This window comes from Teleopsis dalmanni, chromosome 1 (assembly GCF_002237135.1).
Source record: "Teleopsis dalmanni isolate 2A chromosome 1, ASM223713v2, whole genome shotgun sequence".
Classification (NCBI taxonomy): Eukaryota; Metazoa; Arthropoda; class Insecta; order Diptera; family Diopsidae; genus Teleopsis; species Teleopsis dalmanni.
This window is the reverse complement of record NC_051846.1, coordinates 12,606,851-12,633,702: the sequence shown is the minus strand read 5'-3', so window position 1 is coordinate 12,633,702 and position 26,852 is coordinate 12,606,851. Positions and strand designations below refer to the sequence as shown.

The 26,852-nt window shown below is 30.6% G+C and overlaps 3 protein-coding genes across 4 annotated transcripts in view; all 3 read left to right on the top strand.

The window, feature by feature from the left end:
- LOC119672902 overlaps positions 1 to 16,156 on the top strand; it is a 49,387-nt gene extending 33,231 nt beyond the window's left edge. The window contains exon 4 of the mRNA XM_038084069.1: positions 16,128 to 16,156. Within this exon, the coding sequence (XP_037939997.1) occupies positions 16,128 to 16,156 (29 nt within the window). The remainder of the gene's footprint in view (positions 1 to 16,127) is intronic.
- Positions 16,157 to 16,173: 17 nt separating this feature from the next.
- Positions 16,174 to 20,320, top strand: LOC119672903 (rho guanine nucleotide exchange factor 19). The gene is made up of 7 exons (XM_038084070.1): positions 16,174 to 16,516; positions 16,647 to 16,900; positions 16,964 to 18,040; positions 18,368 to 18,578; positions 18,646 to 19,655; positions 19,719 to 19,923; positions 19,986 to 20,320. Exons 1-7 carry the CDS (start codon positions 16,195 to 16,197, stop codon positions 20,147 to 20,149), a joined length of 3,243 nt encoding a protein of 1,080 aa, XP_037939998.1. The 5' UTR covers positions 16,174 to 16,194; the 3' UTR covers positions 20,150 to 20,320.
- A 2,559-nt stretch (positions 20,321 to 22,879) lies between these two features.
- On the top strand, positions 22,880 to 26,782 carry LOC119671788 (TOX high mobility group box family member 4). Of its 2 annotated transcripts, none has more exons than XM_038082566.1 (2): positions 22,880 to 23,235; positions 25,927 to 26,780. In XM_038082566.1, exons 1-2 carry the CDS (start codon positions 23,017 to 23,019, stop codon positions 26,671 to 26,673), a joined length of 966 nt encoding a protein of 321 aa, XP_037938494.1. In that variant the 5' UTR covers positions 22,880 to 23,016; the 3' UTR covers positions 26,674 to 26,780. The 2 variants fall into 2 exon arrangements, with proteins under 2 accessions (XP_037938494.1, XP_037938495.1); XM_038082567.1 differs by having other exon boundaries at positions 22,906 to 23,178; positions 25,927 to 26,782.
- The last annotated feature ends 70 nt before the right edge of the window (positions 26,783 to 26,852 follow it).

Genomic DNA, 26,852 nt, shown 5'->3' with positions numbered 1-26,852 from the left:
AGCATATCAAAACAAGTACATTCTGTGGTATAAATCTAGATATTCATTCACAAATCTTTCAAGAAGTTAAGAATAATAAGTAATATTATTTTATTATTAGCGTTACAAAGTGACCTACAGTTGATAAGAAGTAGCCTCATAAAACAATATAAAATTTTACAGAACAATAGATTAATAAGTAAAACTTAAAATCTCCGTGCAACTGACCGCAGCTTTCCGAAATACCTTCACATATCGTTTTAAAAAGTGTAGATAGTAGATAGAAAAGTGTACAAGTAAATAAATTTGATATTTTTTTGAAATTCCACATATACACACGATTCTTTGCACAAAATTCACAAAAAGTTTTAATAATAATATGTAACATTATTATAATAAAGCCAGAACTGAACGTGTTGTGCGGTTAAACCACATAACTCCAATATATATATCTATGGTTAATCACAAAAAAAATTGGTTACTATGTGGCTACAGATATCAGAGTTAATAGTCTGTGTTAATCATTTCAAAGAAATACTTGACCATCACACCTCCTGATCAAATACCACATCTTAAAGTGACTTGGTATAGATGACATAGTCGTTGAATACTTAGTTATGGATTTTGATTGCCCCAGATGTGATGATATTCTTTGTTGATATATCCACCAACCAGGAGTAAGTCTTAGATTATGCAGTCTTCTGAAATGCATCAACTGCATCATCGCGATTTTTGTTTCATTTCTTCTTTACAATTTGAGCGCACTCAGCGGTTGCTAAACGATTCATATTTTGAAATGGCAAATTTTAGACAAGATATATATGTTATTGTGTTGTGTAATAGTTATGTTCGATCTTTTTATTACTAAAACATGTTCCCAAATCAAAACCACAAAATGGATAATCCTTCATATATATTTATAGGTATTTTTCATTACTGCATTGCTGCTAAATGTGCCAGTAGAAATAATTTGAAGTTTAAATTTAAAATATATAAATTATTATTAATTCAAAATCAATAATATTTGGTTAGATTTTGGTTACTATAGATAAAAATAAAGTTTTTCGAAAGCGTGAATGTGAAAAGGAATTTTTTTATGATATATAGATGTTTTTAATGGTTGTTTTCAAAACAACCTATAATTAAAATATAAGAACTCTACATATACCACACTAATAAATAGTACTCTAATATATTATATGTCACATATTAAAATTTTTAATGTGAATTGATTTTTATATAGGAACTCTTCATATAAGACTCTAATGTCATTTTCGATTGATACTTAAGATTAATTTAAAACACTAGATACTTGGTCAGAGCAATAAAATGAACCTTAAAATAACAGATGATTTTACAGATAAAGTGTGATTTGATTCGTTATATGTATTTATGAAAAATATAAATACCTACTAACATAGCTACAGAATTGTTAGCTTGTTCTAAGAACGATCGATTAGGTAACAAACTTCCACAGTTCCAGAATAAATTTAGATTGAATCCAGATTTTCTAATTAAAAACGCCACAATAAATGATATCCTAATACATCTATTTATTTTTGCTTAGACAATGTCACACAGTAAAATTTAACTTCATAGAAGACCTCTACATATAAGACGCTGTCCAAAACACGTCCCGCTGCTAATGTTTGTGCGGCCCGCGACATGTTTTTAATCTACCACAATTACGCAAAGTATCTTCTGGTGTACTTGTAAAACTACATTATTTTTTTTTTATGGTATGCCAAATAAATAAAAATTTAAATTGATAAATTAATAAAACTAAATTTAACATTATAACCGTATTTAATATTATAACGTATGTATCTGTTTCTGCAGCCCTCTAATGTATGCAGTAATTTGTATTGGCCCACGTACGCATCTGATCTGCACAGCCCTGCTCTAATATATTTATTTATACATATTTAAAAATATATTATAGAATATATAATATATATTTATTTTGCTAAAATATAGAACAATGTCACATATTAAGTTTTTAAAGGTATATTGTGTTAATGTGTCAATGAATTTATTTACCTTTTAGCTGAACATGTGAGGTTACTTTTATTTTTATACTAGCTCCTAATTATTCTGTATTTATCATAATTAATATTTTTACGCTCAAATAAGTGGCAAGAATGGAACTGATCATGTCATTTTTATATAAAAAACTATAACTTCATATCAGTTCACAATGCCCCGCTAAATGTTGGTTTGGAAAATGAGAGTGAGAGCGGAAAGATCAACAAGATTAGGCAGTGAAGTTTTTTATTGTATAGGATGAGTAAGCACGCAACCAGTTAGTACAGAAAAGTCACAAAGCCATAAAAATATGTTAGATTAATACAAGTATCTGAGTATCTCTAATGCAGAATAGAATCCACAAAAGGTGATTCCAAACTTGTTCGGCGCACAGCTATTGGCAAGTCTTGTTATTTATTGTTTATACGTGTAGTTCGCTCCCAAAACGGGAGAGCAAGATCCAACATCAACGGAGCAAAGCTGAGTAAGCCAAACCACAAGCATCGAACAACAGAAAAAAACTGGGCAACAGAACGACATGCAATTGCCATTTTTGCCGCTCCGAAGCCTTTTTAGTTGTACACGCTCTGCTCTGTTGTTTGGATGTGCGGGTTCGGAATTTCGCTATCGGTTGGGCTTTTATAGAAGCCGTCGTGGACGTGCAGTGCGCATTCAATTTACATGTAAATTAAAACAAAACAGAAAAAAGTAAAATGTCATAGGAATTTTGCAATTTTGCAAACTTGCGTTCCAAACATTACAAGCCCACGGCGATCGACAATAACAGCCGCGATCGTTGCACAGTGCATTTCTTAAAAATTTCAAGTTAAACGTAAATGGAATGAAATTTTTTTAGAAAATATAAAATGTGTGTTTTAGGAAATTTTTGAAAATATCTCTAAAATTTAAAACCTCTCAAGAATTTTAAGTGCGTTATGATTTTGTGAAGTGCATTTCAATGAAAAGATCATTCGAAATTCAAAACAAAATGAGCAAATAAATAAAACTGCAATTCCAATTCGACATTGTGTTTGGGTTTTTGTAACTAAACTCAACAATAATAACAACAACAAATAGTTTATTTATCCATAAATGCCATTGTACCTCAGCTATAAGCTATAAGCAATATCTTTGCCATAGAGCGACAAGGGGCTTTGTTGCGATCGCGTCGAGGTAGTTCCACTGCTTTTTTGCATTTTAATTTTCTTTTCACCGATCTGAGCTACAGTCGCGGCCGCTACCGCTGCCGTTGCCGTCATTGGAGGATGGCCTGGCTCGACTGGGCTGTCATGATGATGAAATGTGTATTTTTGAGAAATAAAAAATGAAATAAATAATAAAACCAGTTAAAAAACAAAGCCAAAAAAACCTTGAAAACTAAATACGCTTCAATGCAAAACGGTAAAAAAATAAAAATAATTTTCGAATGAAGCGCATCTCGCGTTCAAGAAAAAGTCAGGCTTTAAGTCGGAAACCTTCACGCGAAGAAAAGCCCACGATTTTGTGCAATGCAAGTGCATGAAACACAATTAAAATCGCATAAATTGTGGAAAATTAAGTTTTTATAAATTTTCCGTATTTCACAATTATATAAATTGTATAACAGATATAAATTTCAAAAAAAAGTGAAAAAAATTTCAAAAACAAATAAAAACCGAAGAAGCGCGCTAAGTTCAGTGATCGTGCAATCTGACGCAAGTTGCAATGTTTTCAGTAACTTCAGTAACTGCAAGTGCCAAGCGATTTCCAAACGCTGGTATTACGAGTATCTACAAGATACTCTGTCAGCGTAGCTTGGCAAATATTTGAGCAAAAATAATTTATTTCATGAAAAAGTCGAGATATTAAAGTTTACTAAATACCGCTTAAACCGTAAATATTGTTACAGTTGAGCGTTGAGCAGAACGTTATGGTTTTCTAGACCAAAGTCTGTCTAAGTGGAACTCATTGGAACAACTAAACTGTTGTTGTTTTTTGTTGTTCTTTTCTTTCTTTGTTTTCTGGAAAATTTTTTCATTATTTTATTTTGTTTATTTTATTTCATTAAAAATGAAAGTTTATTACTTGTTTTTTGCTTAACATTTTTTCCCGACCTAAGGTTAATTAAGGGCTTGAGTTAGGCTATGTTACGCTCTTCTTTATTGTCAGAGTAACAGTTGATGACATCAGTATGGGTGTGAATGTGTTAGTAATATATATATGAAAATAAGTTTTTACTGAACTCTTTATATTATATATTAGACACCCTTCATAAAGGTTATATCAATTTTGTCTAAATATTTATAGCTCCGTAAAATAGAGTTTTAAAGATCATATACACAAAAACCTAAACAGCCTAATATGTAGTATGAATATATATAATCTTAGATTAGAACTCAGACCTGGTACTGATTTCCACACAGGCTAATTATGCCCTTATGAAGTAATATATTTTAAAGATGACGCTAAACCTGACATGTCGTTATGTGGAAGAGATATCATAAACTATGTACACCTTCGACATTCTTGACCAGTTATCTATTTACCGATATATCTAAACTTATCACTGATCTTCAATCTTACATACTTTAAATTTCACGCATATAGTTTTTCGATCTTCATTAATTTGTTTGTTTGAGTTTCTGAAAATCTGTTAAGGGTTCTGTGACTTAAGAATAAAAATTCAAAAGGTGAATGTCCTAGGATGATAAAAAGTTTTGTTATAAAATTAAACATTTATTGTTTCGATTTACTTGTACCTTGAAGCTATGATGAAAAAAAAGATCTTAAAGGAGTTAAAGGAATTTAATACAAAATAAAACTAACATAAAAAAAAACTTTATCTTCATATACTATATACTAAGACAACAGTGAATTAAAATTTTTATGCTATGATTGGTTAATTGTTTTTTCGGTGGCAGAACTTAATCTTCTATCTAACTATTTCATAGACCCGTTAGGCTACCACACCCCTGGTCATGAAAATTTGAAAACCTCCGAAATATTTAAAAAAATCTCCAGAATTAATAAAGAAATTATTTTTTGAAGTTCTATAATTCGTATGTTTACCAGGCTCATTAATTCGTAGACTTCTATAGAGGAATATCTTAAACTTAGCAGGCATTTGCGCAGAGTGACTTCAACGTCAATAAAAAAATATGATTGATCCGATGAAAAAATACATAAAGGATAGAGCCCTGAAATTATTTACGAAAACTGGCAGGCTTACCAACATCGCGTTATCAAATCTTAGAATGGTTACAGGCTCCTCGGGGAGGTATGCAGGTCAATTATTGCTTAGTCTGATTAAGTGATTAACAATTATCCGGTCAAGGCGTAGAGGGGGGTTGTGAAGAAAACTCGCAGTTGATAGAGAGTAATAAAAGATTTTGTCGATCTTTGAATATTATCAAGACTGATTGATTAGGTTCCCATTTTTCTTATGCTACAATTATAAGTTCAATATGAATCTTGAATAAACAATACTAAATCAAGATATAAATGGATTGAAGATCTTCTCAAATAAAAATCGCTTGACAAAGCAAATTCTTATTCAATCTCAAAATTTTTTTTCTGATAATACTGAGGTCTTTGTAAATTATTTATTAAGCATTTTCTATATTTTTTATTTGTTTATGTGAACGAATCAGAATAAATCGAAATTCTTCGCGTCTTCTCAATATCATGACTCATCCAAAGAATTTTTATAGAAGCCAGTCATTCTCTCAAAATTTATTATTTGACATTTAAATTCCAATTATCTGTGGACAATTGTATATCGTATCGTCATATAAAATGATTTTATTATTTTGTAATTATATTCGCTCACTAAAACAGCTGCGGAAAGGTGCTTAAATCTATTCTACTCACTTAAGATACAATTAATTGCAAACTAATTTATTGAAAGTAAAACTTGTCTGACATTTCAAACAGAGAAAAAAAAATATATTTATAAACATATTTTTTTTAATTTTTATTTTTTTTTTTAATAGTAGTTAAGACAATTGAGTTTGGCAATTTATTTTTAATGAAATAACGATTAAGACAATAAAGTAAAATCTCTATAAATAATGACGAAAATAAAAAAGTGAAATACTCGTAAAAATAAAAAATAAATAATATCGCTTAGATTGTTTATAGACGAAATTAATGTTAACTACTTTAAGAAATATTTGTAGAAATATTTGCCAATTACAGATAAATGAGTTTTTTTTATATTAAAAAATTATATTATATATAGGAACTTTCACTAAAGGATTTTGTGATTCATTTTACTATTGCTTATATAGTATAACATTTTACAGAAAAATAATACCGGAAGCGTATAGGTAAACTGAACTTATAGTTTCATCATCAACTTTGGGACTAGAAAATAGTTTTCGTTTCTCACAGTATTTTTATTTATAATATAACGATTTTTGTCAGGTTATATATATAAATATAATCCATTAAAGCGTTTACACTTATGTTTTAATTTGTCATACTTAATGTAGCATTCGTTTGCGATCGGTAGTATTGCCAAAATCTCAATTTCCTTCCAGCACAATATTATAGTGATACCTATCCAGGTTTTCCAAGCTGTATAATTATTACTTAAGTTATGCGAGTTTGAACATTAATTACTGTGCACATTGTAGGACTATAATAGTCAATCACTGCTCTTTTTACGCCCATTGAAAAATTTATTTCATCTTTACCTGTATTTAGAAAACTATTACTATTGATAAATTCTTGTGGGAAATTCTTCTTCTATAATATAAAAAGCTGGGCAATCTCTAACCATATATAGGGATGATTTTGTGTCTACTTTACATAGTTTGCGTTCGTCGATGATTATGATTACTTATCACTCTAATAATTGTTTTTAAATACGATCTTTTCAGAGTTAACGGGTATTTGTTTTTGTTTTTAGAGTATTTCATGAATAAGAGCTTGGAGCAGCGAAATCTTTTGCTATTACACTATTTACACCTGTTGGCTATATTGATAAAGTCCAGATTAGTCAAGGTTTTGAAATAGTTTTCGAATGACACCAAGAATTGACTTTAGTTCATTTGTTTGCGTTGAGGCAGCTTCTTTACTTAATTCGTCTGCCACATCATTGCTATCAAAATCTTTGAGTGTAGGTATATAGTATAAAATCTCTTGATTACTAGCAATAAGACATTAACCAAAACCACTGAAGCGCTTGTCAGGCCTGCAGCTTTAATGGTTGCCTGACTTTCAGACATAAGTGTTCTTCTTTTATATCTAATATTAAATTATAGTAGTTAGCTACTTCAAATATTTGTAGCATAGATTTTAGTTTAGAATAGTAAAGCCATTGTTCCTAGACAAAGGGAAATTTCTTTCTCCAGCGTATCAATTTCTGAGCCCGACCCATGCATAGTTTTAGAGTCATCTATGTGTGAGACAATGTTATCGATACTGGTACTGATACTAATTCTGCCTTGTAAAATTATGATGAATTTCATATATTAAACTCTATTCTATAGTTTCAATAATAATCTTCTGAAGAATTAGATAGAATTGGATGGAAGAAACTGCGTATGGACTTGATAGATCAATAGTGCCACTTACCATATTGGAGCCGTAATGGCAATTAATGACGTTTCACATTATTTAATATTTATGTGTCATTAAAGAATTTTAAGAGATAGTGCAAGACCAAAATTAGAAACAAAAATCAGACGCTCAAAATTGATAGCTCTCAAGGATTTATTTTTAAGTTTTCGAGAAAGTCAGATAGACACCGGAGGTGCTTCAGGTTTCTCTTATGGTAGTTCATCACATTTTGTGTTTAAGTACCAAATAGCATTCTGCACTTCTTTTAAGCGAATAAAAGTACAAATTTCATATATAATTTTTAATCGAATATATGTTTCTACATAATTCTGGCAACATTGGAGGTATTCAATCTTTTAACCACTTTTTTTTGCTTGTATCCGACTAGTTATGTGTACATATCGGACAGATACATACATATATACATTTATTTGGCTCTCTAGAGGTGAAACACCGATTTCAGCAAATTTGAAAAATTTGGCAGACGTCTTGTCAGTTGAATTCAGTTCTACCAACTGTTCAAACTAAAAACCTTCTGTGGATTTAACTCAGCATGATCACGTCTGCAGACTTTTCTACGAATAAGACCAAATCCACACTCATGTATACTTTCTTAGTTTTCCTTAGTTGAATTGGAAGAGTTTCTTTTCGGTGAGACTTGCGTGGGGGCTTGTCAGGTGTATGCCAGCGAATAATTGCTTTTTGCATTGCACTCATTTTATGCCGGATAAGATGTTTGAATAATGATATCTCTAACATGTTTATGTTTTCCGGAAGAGCGAGGAGTCGTGCCTCAGATTTATTTAAAAAATTTAACTAAAATATGAATAACATTTTATTGTTTTAAAACAATATCTTATATCTTGTTATTTAAATTGAATGCATAGCTTAACATTAAATAAATTCATTTTAAGTTTTTATGATTCTCATTAGTTCTTTATAAACTTTAAACTATTTATTTAACTAAAGTGGAACAAAGCAAATGCAAATATGTAGATTTTCATACTAAATTACGTTTCATGTCAATCAGTTTTACGTTCAAGCCAACTAACTATCTGTATGGTTATATGGACAAGGTCAGAATCGCTTTAGATATGTATATACTACGTATAAAAAACATATATAATACAATATATAATTAATCAAAAGAAAGAAATAAAAAACTAACAATGACCCGGTTGAGACTATTATAAAACGTTTTCAAGAATATTTTATTACGTCTTTCAGTTGTGAGTTTCTTTTTGCCTCTCAGGCGAAAATACGTCATACGTCATACGAAATATTTAAATATTTAAATATTTTTTATTGTTTCGCGAGGAGAGACAACTAAAAGATACGAATTTGTTTATATTTTTTCCGGTCTCTTTATTAACAACTAAGCGTTAATACATTTAATAGAAATTAACAGAGTCCGATCGAGTAGCAAATTACGATTTTATTATGCAAATCGCACGAACAAATGAAAGTAAAAATAAAGTTAATTGCATTAAATAAAATAAATAATAAAATTAAATAAAAGTTAAATAAAATTTTATTGGTAAAGTTTAAGAAATAACTATGTGCATTGCAATTCAGTCTTCGAAAAAATCCATTAATCGATTATCAATTAAATTTTGAAGAAATCTACTGCAAATGGCAGTTCGTTTGTTTTTAGTTATCAATAATTTTTAATTACACAATGACAAAGCAATCAATTTATTTATTAACGAACAAAAAATTATAAAAATTATCATTGAGTAATACTGACAGATAAACCAACTAATAGGCTGGCTGTTATTCCGGTATTTTTTTATAAAAGAAAAAAATCTTCAAAAAAATAAATTAGAGTTCATGAGCTCATTTAGCCTTGTGAAATAGATTATTTTTCTCGTAACGTACAAAATCCAGTACTGAAATGATCTCTCGCTCCAAAAACGTCTCTGATCACTTAACTTGTTCGTTACAGATAGTAAATAACATGTCCACATTGAGTATAAATACTTATATTTATATAACTACCTTGTATTTATGCATGTACATGTGAGACTCGACAAGATTGTTACAAAGATGGACTTGGGTCAGTGCTTTTATGAACACAAGTAAACCCAATGTGTTCTTTCAGGTTACTTTGTTTAAATGAAATTGATTATAATTGTTATTCCGATGCAATTTCGCAGCCGGGTGTGTCAATTTATGCGATAATATGTGAGGTATATATATGGTAAAGCTTTCTTAGCTAAATACATAAAAATTTTAATATAACATATATAATTTTTTTAAGTGATCCATTAAAAACATATTGCAGACTTTAAGTTTTATTAGACTTCAAAATATTCAGCTTTTATAAAAGCATGGCTTTACCTTATCAGATGACGCAAAACAATCAAATATTTACTATAAGGTTATCCATGTAGTGGTTCTAAGAGTAAACGTGGTTGAGTTTTCGTTCAAATTTAAATATATTTCAATACCATATATTGTTTGAACTTTTCCATGTCGTGTAAAATACAACATCATTCAAATATTCTCCACGATAATCTTACAGTACTCGTTCCTTTTGAAGTAAGTTCCCATTATATGTCGGCACATAGCTGACAATAGCTCGACTATAAGTTGTCCAATGTTCGTTTTTAAAGCATTGACACCTTTTATTTTCCTTATATTAACACATCTTGTGTTGAAAAATCCTATAATCCTGGAGACCAGTTGAAATTACAGGTCAATTAAGTTTTTCGCACAACGAAGTCAAAACAAGACATATTGTATGTTTAATTAAGATCACATCTTCAATTTCACACCAAAAAAAATATTTATTATTTATTATTAATTATTACCACTCCCTTCATTTTCAATAAGTACGACTTTGATACATCTGCAGATCAGGTCATACCATATGGTAATTTTTTATGGATGCCTGGAGGCAATGATCTTTTTATAATTATTTGTGGGTTTTGACTACAATGCGAACAATTTTGTTTGTCGATATATTTAACATACCAAGAAAAAAAACATCATGAAATATTTCATATCTTCCACTTCACTAACTACTTTTTCACGAAAAAAAAAACTAATCATGTAACTGTGATGATTAGAATTAAAAATAGGCCTATCACACCCCCGTTTCACATGATTGACAACTTTCTACAAACAGTTTTAAGATTACTATTTTGCTCGTTACATGGTTAAACTATTTAGATATGTATTTGGATTATAAGACTTGTTTTTCCATTTAGTTTAACTACGGAGATATTGATTTGATGAGTTGTCCATAAAATTATTAAAACTTCCGTCCACTCAAAGTTAAACCTCCTTAGCAGAGAGGACGAGAGCTGATATAACTCTCAGCACTTCCACTGACAGCTATTGTCCATTGTGATGCCCTCATAGTTGCTTAGAAGAGACAAGTAACACTAAGCTCGATACATCTAAAATTCGCAGAATTTGATTTTTTATTTGTTTAATTTTTTGATAGATCATGTTAGAGCTACATAGGCTGTAAATAGTTTTAAACGCTGCTATTACAATGTAATGTTATTGGTATTTTATAAGTCAGCCTAAGTAATAGAATTTATTTATTATATTATATAGTTGACTGCAATCAATGCCAGAATTGATTGGTTCATACTTCGTCTATGAATTATCATGACTTTGTGTTAGATGGGATTATTTTGAAGCTGTAATGTTGACTGATGTGTAATAATTTTCCCATCAGTTGAGTAAGTTTCTCTTTGCTAGACTCAGCTTGACTGCGTCATTCATATAACCCAAATTTTATAATGTACTGATAACGCCAAATCGTTCTTTTATAAAAATGGACTGGAAGAAGAAGACGGAGTTTAACTACATTATTTATAAAAAGTTCCTCCTACTATCGAACTATCTATAAAATTGAAAAATTTTCTAAAAATTGCCATTTGCATGACTTTTTCTAAAGAATAAATGAAATAACTAATCCGGTTTATGCCAAATTTTGTTAAATTTTTTTTAATTTTGTTGATTTAAGTAGTTAACAAAAAAGCAGAAATGGCTGCATGTATGTTAAACTATCAGGAACAACCAGATGATAAACCCACACATTAGCCAAAAACAAAAATTACAAACATTTTAAAATGTATCTACAATAAAATTGAAACTAAAAATCGCAAAAGTGTGAAAATATTATCGTTCCATGTCTACACTTCGCTACTCCGAGTTTGGGTTTATGAGTGAGTATTTGTGGAACATTTTTAAGTATTTTTCGAACCGGTCTATTGCTCACCCTTGCTTATGGTTTCAAATTAAAACTCACTTACTCTATATGTATAGAGAGTTACCTTATACTAAAATGTATCTGCTAAATGTGTACACAATCACACAGTGCCACATACTATAGTAATAGTAATACTATAGTAAATATTTCACATTTATCTATTAATTTGAAACGAAATTATTTCAGCTACTTTATGCATACAAAGAGTTTCTAACATTAAAATAATCTCGGATTCATTCAACTGTGAATGCTTGTCGAGCTTAAACCTAATCTATGAAGTGCTTTTTATGGAAGAAAACACCTGCATTAAGTTTTTAGTTGAATTTTTTACATATCTTCATACCCAAATGAACTTCAGAAAATCATCGAGAAGCGCAAACTTATTAGCATTTAAGTAGCGGTTGCGCGGGATTAATTAATCTGAGAAAAAACATCAAAACATTTTGTTATTATTTTTGGTTGGTTGAGGTAATCTATAAAAAGCAATAAAAAATTACTTTTCTAATTTTTCTTTCGCTAAAATTTATTATCTGCTAAAATAGATGCATAATGTGAGAGATGGTGGGATGAAATCATAGTAAAGTAGTCGCCCACATATATCTCATTAAATATTCCATCACATTACTTAGTACCGAAGCCATATTCAACGTTTACCTTAAAGTCATTTAGCTTTTTTTTATTGCTTAACCTTTCTTCAAAAACTACGATTAATAAGTATTGTGAAATAAAATTAATTATAAGGAAGAAAGTTTTGTATGTGATAGCGTCTTTCGGTGGAAATTCTCTAGAGGGAATGTACTTGTGTGTATGAGTTCAAATTGCCTTCAAAAATTGCATTCTTTCTTTTATTTCAAAAATTAAAAGACTTACATTTAAATAGTAAAAAAAGTAAGAGTCCTCGTCCTCAGTAGAACGGAATTGAGGTAGTTGGCAGGTTATCTGGCGCGTTATCATAGCCTAGTTTATCCTCTTAACAAGATGGCTCTTTCAGAGTGTTGACAGAGAGAATGTTATGACTACTTGGAGGTGGATACAACCTCTAGTTACATTTTCTGTAAGTATCCGTCTTTGATCCTACCCAGGATGAAAATGGTATGTCGTGAGTTAAAAACTCCCAAACTCACGTCTGAGGTTAGGATAATAATAGACGACAAAGACGGAGTGTCGAAATTGCTTGATTTTGTGGATGCTCACACTAATTCAAAATTTTACTCTTAAATCAAATATATATTCGCTCAGAAAGATATGCTGGGACTCATACTTTATTTTGTAAATTTACCTAAATAATTCATTTCAAGAATGGAACGGAGCTCTTGTTTCTGTGAATCACTAAAGTGGGCATAGATACTATTAAAATAAGGTGCGTTAGACTCTAACTCGCGTTTCATTATTCAAAGAAACAATAATAGATTAAGTTTTGACTTTCATTCAAAAGGAGAAGTGTCAGAGTGTCTTCTATTTAATTATGGTCATAAAGTAACATAAAATAGTTTGTGTATTCTGATCTCTGGGAGCCAGTACCGCGTTTATATTCTGTTCCATATTTTTGTAACGATGATAAATGGACTAATGAATACAACTAAATTAATTTAGTTTTTGGTGCTGATCGAGATACATTCATATACCAATATCATAATTACAACAACAGCGTATTAATGTGTAACTAAGATACAGACTATAAATTATGTTCTCATATCAAAAGTATGTGGATATACTTTGTTTAAAAATGACTGATCAATTCCAAACTATTATTCTTTAAGTATGAAATTAGATAAATATTAATTTTTAATTATTATTTAAACTCATTACCAATGGTCGAATTAGTTGACCCACTTCTAAGTTTCTACACAATAATTCTTTGAAACCTGAAAAGATATTACTAACTGGCGCTAGACTACAGGTTATTGACTTAGTAAAAGTTGTAAGTCGGATGTGACATAATACTGCATCTGTTAAACCGTAACTGACACTTCTAATAACATTTATTAACCAAATTTAATCGCAGCCAAAAACAAAATGTTATATCTAGGGTCTCTATTCTATTTCGATATAGTCCATTTCATTGGGAAATGTCACTGAACAACAAAAAAATGCATACTAAGAAAATAACTGAAACCAGTTTTGCAGTGTATAAGCTAGGATATTCTCAACAAAAGACATTCCGGCTTAGATTCGAAACTCTTAATATCTTTCGCCTTATCATTTAATTAATTGTTAGGATAAAATTTTTTATAAAGTCGTAATGCTATGCTGCATTAGACCCCCAGAATCTCATTACATTCGATTCTATCAATTTGTAATCTTATTATATATAAGTATAATATTACTCAGAGCACAATAATGCTTCTGGATAACTCTTATAAATAAGTAAGCACATTTATTAATTATCATTATTAATTAATTAATAGTTTTAAGTCCATAACTTAAGTGTTAAGTATTTTTTTTTTCAATATCTATTAGGGTAGTAGAAGTTACTTATGCTTTAGACATCAGCTACTGAAAGGATGTTATACTTCATATAAGTGTAACATCATATTTACACCATGTATATATTCATTTGCTGCTTTTATTTCTAATAATACGGATATGACATTCACAAATCCTAGTTCACGATATCCTGATTTTGTAGCATTACATCTTCAATACGCTAATTTAACACGTTAAATAACACAAACTTGTTATTCGTCACACGAATCATGGTTAATCAGCTGATAGCAAAGTTGTTTATTTTTAAAATTGTATGGTATATATATTTAAATTATTGTTTTTATATTAATATATTATACTGCTTATCACATTAATTAACTTCGTTTGTTGTTTGTTTTGAAGACTTTAATAATTTCCTGCTTCATCAAAAATTAATTACTTAAGCTTCAGTATATTTAATTGTGCCCATAGGTCATAAACTCTTCATTTTAAACTTCATTCTTCCAATTGAAGAAACGATACATATTTAAAGCAAAGTGGAATGGTTGCAAGTAGAATGCATGCCAAGCAATCATCTCTAATTGACTTTAATTATATGAAGAAATTGTGAAGAGAAGTTAACTAAAGATTCTTAAAATTTTATATGTCTAAAGATAAAATCAAGCAATCAGCATAAGAAGGCAGTTATTCTGGCAAATTTTTCATATTTATTCAAACTATAAATAACTGACTTACATTTGGTTAAATTTAGTTATTCAGTTTGTAATTAAGTCATATATTGCATATGTGAAATTGCTTATAAATTTCTCTTTTCAGTTGAATTCATTTCCATTACGAAGTAAACCTCTTTATTTCACTCGCGCATGTAGTCAGTACTCAATTTAAATCAAGTATATTAGGGATCTGGTAATAGCATTAAAAAATATAAAGAAAAAAACCAATAAGAACAAAAAAAAATAAATAGTGCTACGATGCAATGCTATCCTAAGAAACAGGTACTGATATTATTCTTTCTATTTCTTAAAGGATATCATATATCATCATCATCCGTGACTATACAGTCTCTGTAGAACCTAAGCCTGTTTAACAACAGTCTTCCATTCTTCTCTGTTTTTTGCTTTAGTTTTCCAATTTCTAATGTTCATTTCTTTTAAGTCCTACTGCACACTGTCTTTCCATCGTCTTCTTGGTCGCCCTATTCTTCTGCTGGTTTCCACTTCGTTTTCATAAATCTTAAGCGATACTCTCATATCCGGCATTTTTATTACATATACAACCCATTTTAATCGCTGCTTTTTTATAAATTTGTTGATTGTATCACCTTTAGCTAGCCGTTCTAGCTCGTGGTTGTATCTTATGCAATACATCCTGTTTTCTTTCACGGGGCCAACAATTTTTCTGAGTATTTTCCTTTTAAACACTGCTATCTTGCTTACTTCAGTTTTAGTTAATCTCAATATCTCGCAGCCATAGGTTTCTACTGAGCGAATCAATGTTTTGTGTATTTTTAGTTTTGTTTTCTGCGAAATATTACTACTTGTAATTACTAGTTTTAATCCATAATAGGCTTTATTCCCAGCTTATACTCCATCTTTTAATATAGTCATTGATAGATTTTTCTCGCTAAACACAATACCTAGGTATTTATAGCTATAGTTGTCGATGTTTAGGACATTTGGAGTAGATTTTGTGGATAAGATTAATATGTAATCGATTTTTTCATAATTTATTTTTATACCCATTTCTTGGGATATCATATATATCATATATATGTTATTAAATATTATTATGGAGACATCGTTCAATTTGGCATTAGTTATTTGTTAATAGATTTCTTGATCAAAATTGATAAGAGTTTTACATAAATCTTTGCACTTCTGCTAACTCAATACTGACTATTATTTTTTCAAATACATTATTTTAGATAAATCTAAAACAAAATTCTTTAAATAATTAACTTTAATCAAAAGAACTATGTACATAAAATCAAAATGGCAGCTACAACAAACGTACCAATTCAAAATAAAAGTGAAAATAGCTCAATGGAAAATAATGGAACCATACGCACAATGCCTAGGAAAAGACGTCCTAGGGCAGCGGGTGAAGTTTACATAACCTCTCCATCGAGTCAGATTTATCTTAACAGTGAAGTGAATGAAAAAAATGAACTTGTCGAGCCAATTTATGAAAATATCAATTCTAAACGGGAAGAAGTCACGTACACCCGACAACGTCAACATGTGACGTTTGTTCGAGCGTTGACAAAAGATGACGATAAGTCGAAGGAAACTGTTGTAATAAGCACTTTCGTAGGTTGGTTTATAAGCACGTTATGTGTTTTAAAAATATATTTTATCATAAAATAAATGTTAAATTCCAACAAAAAAATATTTACTTATATTTCATCCGTAAAAAATATTTTATTGTCGCATTTTTATTGCAGATGATTCTGATCATTACTATGAATCCTTGTCGCCATTGGGGATTAAACGTCAAACCGCACTCGTGGTTCAACGCAGCTATAGTCAACACTACACACAAAACAAAGATTCACCCAAACAAGAATTAAAATCATCTCAACACAAGAAAAAACATTCTGCCTCTCCGCATGTGATTGGAAATGGCGTTTCAGAAGATTATGACTCTTTTGATACGGATACAGATGAAGTCTATGAAACAGAGGAGAGCATGAGAAATGTATGTAGTAATAATTATAGTTTTTTAAAGATTGAAATTGTAATCACATTTTTCTACTTATAGCACAACGATAGCGGTGTAGACATACGTAATGCTAAATTACCAGATCCCCCTGCTTCGACGAATCAAGTTTACGCCATGGTTAAAAAATTGAAAAATTTCATCTCAAATAAAAAGTCTCCAAATTCCATACAAAAGCACAGCGATAGTCAACAAAAACTGTATGAGAACTCTCAATTCTATGTAGATGGTAATATTTATGAAAATGCGCCAAAGACTAAATCAAAACTCTATAAGTCCACGAGAAAGCCACCACCAATACCATCACCGAATGCAGAAGACAATATTTATGAAAATACCGAATTCCATACGCCACCAAGTCTGAATATTAGTGATGTAAAACCACTGAGCACATCGGACAAGAATCTTAGTTCACATGGATCCAACAGTGAGATTGGCAATAATAGCAACACCCTACGCTCAAAGTCTAAAACGGGTAAAAGTTTCAAATCACGCTTGCGTAAGAGTTTAGTTGGCAGTAATTTTGACACTAAGCAGCTTTCTACACTTTCCTCAACGCGTAGTACTTTTTATATTGAAGATCCAATTCATGGCGGTTCCGGGGAACTAGATTCTGGTTTCTCTGAAAAGGCATCATCTGGCGACTTGCCTATGCCTGATACGGTGCCAAGTCCTGAACAACAAAAATTCTCTACAATTGCACGTAAGTCGAAAAAGGAAGCCAAATCAGCACAACGTAGACGTACTACAATAGGTATACGACCACATGAACCTCCACCTCCACCGCCAGATGACGCCAAACATAAGCATCGCAGTGCTATACCCACAACTTCATGGTATGCGGAATGTGGTGTCTTTAAGAACAGCTCCTCTTTGGCAGTAAATAATGAATCTCTTAACGGCAGCAAAAGCTCCAGTAGTCAATGTGGTTCTACAACACCGAATGCTACTTCTTGGTATGCAGAAGCAGGCCTTTATCAAACCAGTGGCATTTCGGTTGCTAGTTCAAGTGGTAGTTCTGGTGTATCTACCGGTAATGAGGGTGGCTTGAGTGATGATATGCACAGCATGTTTCTGAACGAGCCTTTATATCAAATATATAGCGCCGCAAAGTTAGAGGTGAGAAAAAATAAGTTTTTATTTATATGAATAATTGAGATCAGAGAATCTATTTGTTCTATTATTGGTATAGCGAGTGTAGAGTTAACTGAGATCAAAATTAAAATAATATATCCTTAAATATTTTTGTTTGATAGAAATATTAATGTGTTTTAAAATAAATGGAAATAACAATAATGATGTTTATGATGGTATGCTCTTCAGAAATTAAGTTTCTATTATATATTATACAGATAAAAATATAGTAACCTCTACCTCTGATCTCTTTCCTGCAACTGAACATATTATTTACTAATTTTGGTTTTACATTTTGTATAATTCATTTAGGCCATTGCGCGCGATCTGGATGATCATGATGGGTCCACAGATGGCTATGAAGAAATTGGTCAAACTGATTTAACAGTTGATTGCAGAACTCATAACGAAGAAAATCAAAGACGTTCCAGGCCATCGGCCTTACAATTAATAGGTCCAAAGAATGGACCTTCACGTACATTATGGAGTGAAATTCCAGAAGTTATAAATTCTTGCATATTACGTAAGCAAAAAACAATATCCAACTAGACTGAGTTTATAATACTAATAAAAATATTTATTAATTTTAGTTACACTAACTCCACGAGAAAAAGCGCTACAGGAAGCCAAATTCGAAGTGTTAACTTCCGAAGCCAGTTATCTCAAGTCATTAAATTTACTACGTAGTCATTTCATGAATCATCCCATATTTCGTGATACTAAAACTGTTTGTGCTCGGGATCGTAAGGCATTGTTCTCATACATTGTACCTGTGCACGAATGTTCGGAACGTTTACTCTCTGAGCTAGAAGCGTGCTGGCAAGACAATATTATGCTGCTTGGTCTGAGTAAGCGTATATATGCCGTCGCTGAGAAAAGTTTTCATGTTTATATAGCGTTCTGTGAACATCAAGGACGTATGGATCGCACTTTAAGACGCTTGAAAGAAGCTAAAGGTCTCTTTTCACAGAATTTAGACTTGCTTGAAGGAGATTCAACGTGTTGTGGACTTAACTTACACTCTTTCCTAATGTTACCCATGCAACGCATCACTCGTTTACCATTACTAATTGACGCGGTCTTCAGTAAAGTAAGTCCAAACGATGATGAGTACGATAATTGGAAAATGACATTGGCCATTATGAACAAAATTGTTACCCAATGCAACGAAGCGGCGAATCGTTGTGAACAAGCCTACGAAATTGAGCGCATATCACGACAACTCGAATTTCCAACAACGATACGAGCACTTGCCATAGCGCCAGTTGGTGTACCAGCGCCAGGGTCAAAGCCGCGTTTTCTTGTGAAAAAGGGTGAATTGACACATCTTATATGGCGTGGTGATGATATCAAATTAACGTTTGGCAAGAAATTCTCCAAATCAATTATATATGCTTTCCTATTCTCCGATTTACTTGTGTTAACTAAACGTAAAAGTGATCAGCAATTCACTGTCTTCGATTATTGTCCGCGTAGTATGTTAACCATATCATCGGGCGACTCACTGCCACAATTGCCAACCAAAGATATCAACCAAACTGGTAAAAATCTTATATTAATGACGTTGCTCGAAAATCATGAACGCAAAACCATAGAACTAGTAAGTTATATATTATTTATGTCTGAATTATCTAGTTTTACTCACAACATGCCTTATTTACAGGTCCTCTCCTGTCCATCTATTTCTGAGCAAGAGCGTTGGATTCAAGCCATGCGTCCACCTGAAGCTGAAACACCAGGCGAGAAACTTTACGAACAATGGGATTGCCCGCAAGTCATTGTCAAACATACGTACGAAACCAAAGAACCGGATGTGCTAAATTTGGAGGTCGGTGATGTGGTGAATGTAACACGCAAACTTCCGGATGGTATGTGAAACTGAAACTGCATTTTATGAAAAGTTAATTTAAAAAATATTTTGTTTTTATAGGTTGGTATCAAGGAGAACGAATACGTGATGGAGCAGTGGGTTGGTTTCCAGGTAGTTATACGGAAGAAGTGAACTCTGCTCATGTGAGAGCGAGAAATCTCAAACAACGCTATCGGCTGCTCACATTTACCGCCAATTATTTAGAGTCACAAAAACGAAAGTAGTTGTAGTCATAAACAATCTTTATGAAGAGAATACATATATATATATATATATATATATATTTATCAAATATATTAATTAAATTTAGTTATAAAGCTATATATCACTATTGATTATATATGAATAATATAACGTATATGAAGATATTGGTTACTTTCTTAGTTTTGTGAAATGTGCATATAAATCTAATATAAAAATATTTATTCAGATATAAATAATTTAACTTATATTTTAAATAACAATAATTTATATATAAAGAATTGTGATAAAAGATAAAATTTGTATATTTTAAGTTCTTAGAAAATAATTAATTTGTTTTAAAAAATTGGGTTTATCTCCAGAGTTTTCGTAAATAATTTTATAAATTTTTATTTTATATTATATTTTTTGTTATACAATTAAATATTTTATATGTATATATAACTTTATTTTATTACGTTTTATTATATACTTACACTCTTATTATTAAATATTTTTGTTATAAGTAAAATTTAAAAAAATATATTTAATTAAATTTTAAAAAATTTAAAGAAACCTTTTTTTTTATAATAAATGTTTCTTTATAAACCAGTAAAACAGTCCATATCCATGGAACTCAATATAGGTACTATTCCTCTGTTTATTGTTCACTTTTTGATATAGAAATCTATACTGGTCTTTCCGAGAAGTGGGTTTGACAGTTTATCGCCAATATTCCAAAAAAAATTTTTTTATCTTTCTCCCAAGGTATATTAAATTATTTAACTAAAGAAAAACTCTTCTTGTCTCTCCTAGTATGTAAATTAGTCTATCTCTAATATTCCTACCATTATCTAAAACTGTTTTCTTGGCTTTACCAGATAATAGATTACACAATAGGTTAATCCCTATGACAATAATAATACGAAACCAGAATTGTTTATGTCTTTCACAAAGGGCAGGTTAGATATACCTTCTCGAATGATTGTGTAATTTAGAGTATCTGCTAATCTTGTTTTAACCAGAATGTATAATGAACAATCTATTGTGTCAACCTGGCACTGAGCACAGTGCGCTTCTTCTACAACATTCTTCAATACTTGTATGATTTTACGGTTGCACGCACCTGCCTACACAATTAAGTCCTTAATTTTTTATTTCTTTTCAAATTTTCAAAATATATTTTTGCCGATAAGAGAGATATGGTTTCCTTTTTCTAATAACCTCATTACTCTTGTTAGTTTTTTCCGAATTTAATCCTACAAAAGATTTTCAACTCAGATATAATTTATTTGTATTTCGGAATGGTTTTATTGACATATGTTAAAAAAAATAACTTTTTGATGTTAGTCACTACATAAGATAACGGACGGGTACATACAGAAATCGGGAACCCTGAAATTGTTTGTGGTTATAATAGATATAAATATATAGGCTCAGTAGATTGGAAATGAAATGGTTTATATTTTCGACAAGAAGCACAAGAAGATGTCCTTTCTAATTATTTTTAAGATATTTTAGTATTTCTAGCATTAACGCTTATTTCATTTTTAACTTTAATCGTCCAATCATATTGCTTGCTGACAATTTTTGATAAATTGTAACTTTTTATAGACAACAGTAATCAGTTATATATTTATAAAAGTAATCGTATCATAGCTATGCTATTAAGTACCAACAACAAAGTAAATGTACTCTAAATAGGTATATTAGGTCTGTTCCTCCACGAGCTACTCGTAGTAAACCTCAAGTTAAACACAAGTAAAGTGCAAATTGATAGCGTAACACAAATAAAGTACGAAATTACGCTCTTTACACAAATTTTCATGGAATAGCTTTGTGTAAAGTCTGGTGAGAACACCAGTACCGCCCAAATAAACAATACAAAAATTTAAATTCGAACTAAAACAGCTGATTCATACATCAACACAAATTTTACTTGAAATAAAATGTACAAATAAAGTCTGTGTAGCAATTTTCAAATTTCGACAGGGATGTTATGGTCTCTCAGATGCTCTTATTTACTCGAAAATTTGCAAGTCGAACGTAGTTGTGTATACACAGTGTTACTCAAAATTACTACGAGTGCTCGTGGAAAAGACCTATTGTGTTATTGTCGGTTGCACTGTAATTATGTACTCGATAGTGAATCATAATATTCTTAGTGTAATATTAACCGTTTCACTGGCACCTGAAAAGTAGTAGATTTTACGACATGTGCACCTGGTTTTACCCATGGGTAAAACATTACAGTATTTTGCATCTGAAAGAAATGTATTAGTGTTGTATAACTTTTTTTTGTATAAAAATATTTTTTTTTTATAATGTAATATGATAAGCAATATCATATATATATATATATATATATATATATATATATAGACATTTGTATGTCTATTTACTAATTTAGTTCAATAATAATTTCAAAATATTAATATCATTACTTATCGTATATTATTATTTTCTGTAATATATTCTATAAATATAGCATTAAACTACTATAAAAATTTAGACAAAAAGTTAATTTGGTGTCATTTTTAAACAATATGATAATCATCTATTTTATTTGTAAAATTAAAGAATTTTGGAACGTATAAATAATTGCAATAATTATTGTTTAAATAAAAATATATTCTGCATAAATATTTTTTGCTTGCACTGCCATTTTCATATAATTATTTTTCTAAGTACACTAGCGTATTTAAAAACTTTCCTACTGGGTATCAGCCGTTGCTTTCGTGAAAAAGAGATAACAGTACAATGCTTGCAATCGCAATGTCCCGTTTTATATGTTTTGGTTGTTAAGATTTGTGATGCTGTTTTGTTTTGCTTGATTTAATAATAATTCATTTAAATATTTTATTTCAAACTCAATTGTATTTTTAATCAATTAACATTCAATTCAAAAGTAATGAATACAATATTCCATACACCTTCATTTGGAGACGAAGAATTTGATTTAACAGATATCGAAACGAATACAAAAGCTACAACGGCAACGGCAACGACAGCAACAACAACGCAAACTACACCTAAAAATTATGACAACAATGTGTCGTACGCCGATAGTCAAGTACGTGAAATTTGGTTAAGTGAAAAACTGCCAGAAAACGTTTTAAACAAAACTACTGTAAGCAAAAAAACTTAAATGAATTAAAAATATTTATTGAATTAAATAAAATATTTAAAAAATGTTTAAAGTATTTATCAAGAAAAACTCAATTTGTGCGAAATATAATAGCGATATTGATTTTTGCAGCAGTTCGTTCAGCTGTTGTAATTATATGGAAACGCGCAATTATTTATTTATTTATTTTATTATAAATTATTCAATAGTCAAATTGTCTATTTATTATGTTATTCATTTCTTATGAAAAATATTTAATTGTGTTAAAAATTTTATTAAAATTGTGTGTTCAGAAAGTTGAAGCAACAGTGCGCAGTACCGGCGGTCCACATAGAAAAAAAAAATAAAATCAGTTGATCCACTTTTTATTCAATACGCTGTGCTCACACGATTGTTACGTTATTATATTTTTTAATTGTTAAATATTGCATTTAAAAATATATTTTATAATAACAATACATTTTTGAAATGCGTCACTTCCCGATATCGAAAATGATTCACCCTAAATAGCATTCTTGCTTATGGCAGCAGTCAGTGAAGCACTAAATAAACTGTCACAAAATTATGACAGCAGCTATCGTGTCAGGCCACTTCACTGCCAGTCTACATAGCTATTTGTTGCGCTACACTATTGATACCTGTTGATTAATCTAAATACCTGTTGATTCTTGAGTTCCGTTTACTAAAGAAACGTAAATATTGCAATACCCTAAAATTTTTGTATTCATTATGATTGATGTGGCAGTAACATAAGGTGTTTCCCGATTCTTAAGACAAACTGCATGGTTTGCTTTTCTTATAAATAGTAAATCTACAACTAAATCTACGGTTAGTGATATGTTGTCTTCAATATTGAAGATTTGCTTTAGGTTATATCGCATTTTATTTGTTCTTTTACTTAATTAAGATTCATGGTAAGATTCTAACATCTGGTGCCAGGTGCATTTTCTAGTACCATTTGTTTCTCGGACTTTTTTTTTTACCGTAACTAAACGCAACTTCACTCCACAATATATCATAAAATCTATTCCATTTTTTAAATACTACACTATTTAGCGCATTTAATAATTTTTCTGTTTCATTAAAGAGGCCAGATCCCCACATCTGAATCAGGTTAATTTTCAATTACTCATTCCTTCTTGAACTTCGTTTTAACTTAACGTCTTCCGTGTACTTAAATAAAAAGTGCATATATGCTAATAAAAACATAATATTTGATATGCTTGAAGAATAATACATAAAATGTGACAAGAAAATAATTAAATAATTCTTCTTACTAATCATGAACATATCATATCACACCATAATTTCACTATTAATTAATTACATAATTCTGTAATGTCATTAAAGTAATGTTCACCTCCAATGCGGTTTACATTATATACTTGTATATTGAATTCTATTCCGAATAACATTTATTATTATTATTATTATTGTTAGGGGATGTGGCACTGCCACCGTCGGGTCTATTGTGCCCCTTTTTGGGTTTATAGTAGGTCTCTAAGCTCTGTTGCGTCAATAAAAAGTAGTATAGAACCTATTTTACAAAGTTTTATTGCTCTTTCTCTTTCATAAGAATATACATTTCAGGAGAAAAAACAGCAGAACACATTCTGTGTCACTGTGATAGTCTTGTCAGATTCAGATTTCGATACTTATCCATTGCCTATCCAAATATAGCGGTGTTAGGCAACATCTCTCCAAAAGACATATTGGCGTTCTTAACTGCTACTCGTCTATGGAACTGAAGTAGGTATGTCACAAAAATCCTCAAAGGATGCAGTGACGTGGTGACAAGTTTCCAACTCATCTTAAAATCTAATATAATCTAATCTACATTCCAGGTGCTTATTTCGTATGTGTATTAGCGCAGAATATTTCACCTTATAATGATTGTTATAAGGTGGGTAGTAACTCGGTTCATAAGTAAGTCTTTGCCTATGAATGGTAGTTTTACGACAGTGGTACTTAGTTATCGACGAGACGTGGTTTTGAAATACTCGATCGTTTATGGCGCCACTAGTGTAATAGTTAGATATGTATTTTATATACATTAATTAATATTGCAGTGCTTCCATTTCTTTGCGATTATCAATCTATTATTAACAAGTTGCATAGAGTAATATCAATTGTTTTTATATATAAACCTATATATATTACATTTCCAACATTCATCTATAAATTCATAGGCTATTACATACCAAATAGCTGCAATATGATTCGGCAACGAGACCTATTTAAAAACCGATCACATTATAGTAAAAGCTATGTTAGACTAATCAGAAATTAATCAAAGCAATTAATCTTTCATTTTTTAAAAAAATTATTCAAAATTGTTTTAGAAAAATATAATTATCAGTGAGCATGACAACAGCAATTAAATTGTGTAAGGCAAATCAACAGAACGACCTTTGCATAAACAAAAGATCACTACTAACGAATCTTTTGTATTGGCTGAGTCTGTTTAGAATTATATTATAAGAAGAAATGCAGGAACTTTCGACATAAATAAAATTCTATATTTTATTTCCGTTGTCTTGATAGAAATTAATTTAATTAATTCTAATCTATTACAAAGCATTACTTTATTATTTATAGTTTATATTTATTGAATCAATGAAGAAACTTCTAGTAAGTTTGTTTTCACAGCGTTCATTTGCTTTTAATAATATAAAAAATATATTCTTTATCTAGTCGCAAAGAGTGCGCAGCATGGATGACACGTTGCAAGACCCCGGAATTGCATCCACAGCTACAACATCTGCTGAACCGAAGAAGCCATTATCAGCCTATGCATTATTTTTTAAAGATACGGTGAGCGCAATAAAACAGCAGAATCCAGACAGTACATTTCAAGAGATATCTCGCATTGTTGGGTCTATGTGGGAGGGATTGGATGCTGCGCATAAAAGTGTATATCAAGGAAAATCTGACACGTTACGGGCCGATTATATGAAACAAATGTCGCTTTACCGTCAGCAGCAGCAGCAACAACAACAACAGCAGCAGCAACAAGTTAAACAAAGTGAGGGAGTCAGCAATAAAACGCTACAAACCAAACCGGCTGTATTCACAATACCAAGAGATAATAACCCAATTCTTGATACAGAGGGATCAACGAAAGCAACAAAGCCACAGACAGATATATTGACTAGGGGTAAAGCTAATGTACAAGTGAGTAGTGTTGACCTAACAGACGATTCGTCGTCAAACGAGATAGAAGCACAACCACAAATTCAGTTGCTCACAGAAGCTGGATCAGCACAGAAATGCGCGCGGGACAGTTGCACGAAACGTGCGATAATTAATCCAGATTGGGAGGATGAGTACTGCAGCAATGAATGTGTTGTCATACACTGCCGAAATGTATTCAATGAATGGGTTAAGTCCAATCAAGGTAACGTTGAAAATGAAGATAAAGAGGAGGTAAAAATTACTTAATTCGAATTCGAATATATATTTAATAAGATTATGTTTATGTGGTTTAAATAAAGACTAATTTAATTATTTCATTAAAAATGAGTTTTATAAGTTGTATGAACAACTATAGACTTTTACAATATTTTTTACTGCTTTCGCAATTAAAATTTTATTTAAAAAAGGAAAAAGCAAAGTTTATT

What these genes read in the sequence shown, in the direction of transcription:
- LOC119671788 (XM_038082566.1), top strand. Translation starts at nt 23,017, where the DNA reads ATGAATACAATATTCCATACACCTTCATTTGGAGACGAAGAATTTGAT. An exon ending in ACGTTTTAAACAAAACTACT is followed by an intron (nt 23,236 to 25,926) that starts GTAAGCAAAAAA and finishes TTCTTTATCTAG; the next exon opens with TCGCAAAGAGTGCGCAGCAT.
- LOC119672903 (XM_038084070.1), top strand. Translation starts at nt 16,195, where the DNA reads ATGGCAGCTACAACAAACGTACCAATTCAAAATAAAAGTGAAAATAGC. An exon ending in TGTAATAAGCACTTTCGTAG is followed by an intron (nt 16,517 to 16,646) that starts GTTGGTTTATAA and finishes TTTTTATTGCAG; the next exon opens with ATGATTCTGATCATTACTAT. An exon ending in ATAGCGCCGCAAAGTTAGAG is followed by an intron (nt 18,041 to 18,367) that starts GTGAGAAAAAAT and finishes TAATTCATTTAG; the next exon opens with GCCATTGCGCGCGATCTGGA.